The sequence below is a fragment of the Phaseolus vulgaris genome, chromosome 7 (genome assembly GCF_000499845.2).
Source record: "Phaseolus vulgaris cultivar G19833 chromosome 7, P. vulgaris v2.0, whole genome shotgun sequence".
NCBI lineage: Eukaryota > Viridiplantae > Streptophyta > Magnoliopsida > Fabales > Fabaceae > Phaseolus > Phaseolus vulgaris.
Window position 1 is genome coordinate 2155561 of NC_023753.2, and position 4867 is coordinate 2160427.

The window sequence follows — 4867 nt, forward strand, 5'->3', positions numbered from 1 at the left end:
CAATCACTAGGTAATTAAACAACTGGTTAATTCAAGCTATAGCAACATTTTGTATATGTTTGGATTCTCAGAACTGTTTCAATGCTTAAAAGTATAAATTATTTAAAGTAAATATAACTTTGCAATACACAAACACAAACACACGTATATTCTCTATCAGTTACACAGAGACTAGAGAGTTTGGATTCAATGAAATGCATCTAAAGAGAACAGAGAATATAATGATGAAAACATAAAGAAATTTGAAATCCATTTCTTCACTTTCTTCATGCACATCTAGTGAAAAGGACTATGTATATGTAATCTATGAGATATAGCAACTTTCAAAGAATAAAACAATAAGTGGGGGTCGAGTCTATCCCAACTTAGATTGCAAAAAACCCTAATGATAGATACTGATAGCAACCCTTCGTGGATGCAAGTCTAAGTCCCCTGGGTAGAATTTTACACCCAGAAGGAGGCATTGAGCTATTGTGGACCATACACAACCTGTTCTCAAACATCCCCCTCTTTAAGCACAATAACCACGCTAAAATGTCTACGTACGCTATGCCTTGTCTTGCTTTCTTTCTGGTATAAATGTCATCTTTCATTCTTAGGGCAACCTTTAATGCTCAAAGATTTGTACTATACATTTGATTGCCATCCTTTGTTGGTAAAGATTTTCTTTTCGAATATTAGTTAATCATTTTTTTCAATGCATTTGACTGAAATTATTTGAATATTTTTGAACCCTTTCTTGGCAGTTCCAGCTAGGGCAAATAAAAAAACAAAAAAAAACTAGAGGCGGAAGCTTCGTATAATTATCCAATAACCACTATAAAGCTCATTTTCTTTCTATCTTTCTTCATCATATAATTCATTTTTATATTTTTTTTCCCTCTTATCTTGATACATATATTAATATGATTTGGCAGTGTATTAGGAATAATTAATACAAAAGCAACATGTTTCTGAATCCTTTTCTAATTCCGTCTGTCATTTCCCAAGTCTCAACCAAACCAGACGAAGCTAGGTAGCATTTTGCGAAAACCTGATTAAGCCCCCCACTCCCACTACCACACTCACGCTCTCCTTTTAAAGTCACGAGACCCACTGTCCCCATTGTTCATTCAATTTTTTGTGTGGGGGGAGATAAGAGAGAGAGAGAGAGTGGCAGAGGAACTGATAGAGAACTTTCAAAGCTCTTTATCTTCTACCATCACTCAACTAGCCTCTATATTGCAGTCTCAAACTGAAAGTCTAACATATTTTGTAAAAACCTTTAGTTTTATCCGCCCATCTGAAACAAAGAGTGTTTGCCTCACATCGTTTTTTTTCCTCCTTTCTCTTTCTTTCTCTCTCTCTCTCTCTCTGTCGGTACCATGTAGGTCTTCTCCCGCTACTATACCTTCACACCCTTTTCTGATTCAGTATCTCCTCCTCTTTCTCCTTCTCTAACCCTTAACTTTTTCTCTCTCTTATGGCTTTGCTGTTTCTTTACAGGAGACCAGAAGGAAACCCGTTAGATCTTAACAATTTGCCCGATGAGTACTCTAGAGATGGCAAACAAGTCCTTGAAGACCATACCTCTTCAACCGGTAAACTTCATGATCGTACCTATACTCTCACATACACGCTAAAATACCAAAGGAACATATTTTTTTCTTTCTATTTTCCGAATTCTATTTCCGAATCACTCACCGTGGGAAGAAGGATTTCACTTTTCACAGGAAACAAAATTGAACACTGCCGTGATTTGTTACCCACCACTTGGGTATATTCTTTGACTATGAAACAGTGCTCATCAAACTCTCTTTTTTCTTTTTATTTCATTCCTGTTTTTGTCCTGGTGTCTTTTTCCTCCTATTCTTCTTTAAACTTGAAAGGTAAACATCATGCAATCTGGAAAAGTAGATAGAAGAAGAAAATACAATAAAGGGGAGTTGTAGTAGTTAGTTAGTAAAGCTAAAAATACTGGTTTTTTCTGTGGGCGGTTGGTTAATTAATTAATTAATTAAATTTATGTGATGGATTTGGGTAATCGAGAATGGGCTTAAAGGGAAAGAAGGGTGTCATGGAAGTTGCTTTAATTGGATGGTTATGGTTGCAGGTTGCAGGAAAAAGAAAAGCGGCGGGAAGGATGGAAAAGACGAGTGTGGGAAGGTCTACGAGTGTAGATTTTGTTCCCTTAAGTTCTGCAAGTCTCAGGCTCTTGGGGGACACATGAACCGCCACCGCCAAGGCTAGTACCACCTATACTATTACCATTACTAACACTTTTCTTTTCTTTTTCTTTTCTTCCTTTTTTTCTTCACCCTCTTTCTTTCCACTCTTTAAACTAAACCATTCACTCAACCAAGTCAATGATTTCCTCATCAAAGGTTGTCATTTCAATCACAAAAAGTTGTGTTTTTTGTTGGATCGCTGAAATTCGAGAGGGCCCCTTTTTGTTTTTTCTTCCTTTCAATTCTTTGCTCTTATTTATTCATTATTATTTTGTTTTTGTGATTCTTTTGGGCAGAGAGGGAAACGGAGACACTGAACCAGGCTCGTCAACTGGTATTTCGTAGTGATCATAGCCTTGCTGCACAAGCTCCCCCTCACTTAGGGTATGTATATATATGCACCATTACTTGTTTCTGTCAAATATTTTTAGCTTGTTTTTCAATTTTCAAGCAGAAGCAAGGTAGCATGCAGACATAATATTAGGGTACACAACAGTGTTTAGTATTGATAAAATTTACTTTGTGGTTATATTTAGATGCTGCCAACCGATAGGAAGCGGTGGTTATCACCCAACAGGAGATCCAACGGCACCACTAAGATTCCCGAGGTACTTCTCAGGTTCATCCTCAACTCACATGCCGCCAGCAGCACCGGCACCGGTAGCACCACAGCCATACCTGTATACCTCACCTACAAGGCCAGTGTCATTTGGGTCATCACACTTCCCTCACCAGCATGCGGTGAATGATTACTATGTGGGTCATGTGATGAGTGGGAGTCACGGACACTATGTGGGAGGAGGAGGAGGAGGAGGAGAGAGCACAAGCAGTTACACATGCATTGGTGCACCGGTGGGACAAGGTGGCGGTGCTCCTGCTGTTAAGGACGGGTCACTGCATAATAATCAGGAGGAAGGGTTGAGTTGGGGAAGGGGCTATCGTTTGGATCCTCCCTCAGCGATCAATCGGTTTCAAGATGGTTTCTAATGAGATTCTTTCTGTGAGGGGTAGTGTTTTTGGTTTGTGTTATGTGGTATCATAAAGACACGCAATCCAGAGAGAGAGAGACATTACAAGCTGACACATGGGGTCATGGAGGTAGCTAAGCTAGGAAGAAGAGAGAGAGAAGTGGTTTTGGTTTATCTACAGTAACCAGGGACAGCTTTTGAGCTTATGGACAGGCTCAGCTACTTTGGCTTGGAGTTGTGGGGGTAAATGGGTGGGATTTGTTTCTTCTCAGCATGCTCTTTTGTATTGCTAGCTAGCTAGCTGGGACAACCAGTTAGATATGAACTGAAACTTTCCAAACTCCCTTTTTGCATTTCTCACTCATTCACTTCCTTTTGCATGGCAAATTACAATCACTTCCCTCCTTATTTTTTTCCCTTCACTATAAATACTATACTATATAATACTAATATATATCTATTTATTAATTAGTACTATATATATATATAATTTTATGGCAGTTTATTTAGCATTTCAAAATTCCCTAAAGCTGAGTGACTCTCCCACTCTCTCTATCCAAACCAAAATTGGGATCTTCTAGTTTCTTGAAATGCTTATGGTCTCAGTGTCACACCATGCTTGCACAATTAGGGTAATGAGGCAGAGAGGTTTTGGACTCCTCTTGCGAATAATCATCTTGCTGAATGCTCCCTGAATAGGATATTCAGACCATCAAACCTGTCAAATAACAATTCCTTATTAAAGAAAAATTCTATCCTCCTTCTCAGTTTCCACAATATAGTATATTGTAGATAATTAATGTAAAAGTTTAAAATACATATTATTTATTGCAGCAGACAGTGAATGCAGCTATATTTAATTTGTTTGGTACATACCAAACAAAACTACTATCTAAGGAATAAAAACACTCTTGCTGTCAGCTCCAAGAGCTTCTACCAAATGCAGCAGCTTAGAGAAATATATATATATATATAGATTTATCTATCTCATCATCTTTGTTGAAACAGTAAAACACGTGCAATTAAATAAAATCTTATAAAAAAATATCCTAAATTTGATTTCTTCGCTTCTCCATTATCCTTTAGATTATTTTTGGTTACTGGGATTATTTTTAATAATTTTACTTTATTCATTGTTGATAAAAAAAATTATTCTTTTAGATTTCTAGTTTGTTATATAATTAACAATTTAAATTAATTTGTGTTTTTCTCAAGGTGCATTAGTTCCTTTACTTGTTTTACAATAGATTTTCACTTATCTGTGACACTAGTTATAAGAATTTTTTTCTTCAATATACTGAAATTTGAATTGGAGAACTTTCACACATTTTATACAAAAACTTAATTTTTATTGGACAAAAATTATATTAACAAGGAATAATTTGTTTAAACATTAAGGGATGGTGAAAATGGGGTGCATGTACAAGAAAGGTGTTTGTTAGTGACAGTGGTAGATTTATGGCAGTAGCAAGACGTGACAAGAATTTAGCGGCATGAGATGATGGCAAATGAGACATAAAAAAATTATAGAATAGGCAAATGAGACATAAAAAATTATAGAATATAGGATTGATTTATGAAAAAAGATGTTGCGTCAATTTCTCTTATTTATTTAAACAAAATTAAATTTAATGAAGTTAAATCTGCGTTTAATTAATTTAACATTTCTGAATAAAAAGGGATTTTAAATAG

General features: G+C 36.1%; 1 protein-coding gene across 2 annotated transcripts; it reads left to right on the plus strand.

Moving 5' to 3' along the window:
- The first annotated feature begins 1022 nt into the window (after positions 1-1022).
- Positions 1023-3515, plus strand: LOC137828836 (zinc finger protein JAGGED). 2 transcript variants are annotated; one of them, XM_068635570.1, is made up of 5 exons: positions 1023-1366; positions 1486-1580; positions 2093-2224; positions 2504-2591; positions 2744-3515. In XM_068635570.1, coding segments are annotated over exons 1-5 (768 nt in total). In that variant the 5' UTR covers positions 1023-1364; the 3' UTR covers positions 3195-3515. The 2 variants fall into 2 exon arrangements, with proteins under 2 accessions (XP_068491671.1, XP_068491670.1); XM_068635569.1 differs by lacking the exon at positions 1023-1366 and having other exon boundaries at positions 1394-1580.
- The last annotated feature ends 1352 nt before the right edge of the window (positions 3516-4867 follow it).

Bases quoted from the DNA above. Each gene is read 5' to 3' on its own strand.
- LOC137828836 (XM_068635569.1), top strand. From the start codon at position 1,463: ATGGCTTTGCTGTTTCTTTACAGGAGACCAGAAGGAAACCCGTTAGAT. The intron at 2,225-2,503 runs GCTAGTACCACC...TCTTTTGGGCAG, and splicing joins CATGAACCGCCACCGCCAAG to AGAGGGAAACGGAGACACTG. The intron at 2,592-2,743 runs GTATGTATATAT...GGTTATATTTAG, and splicing joins CAAGCTCCCCCTCACTTAGG to ATGCTGCCAACCGATAGGAA.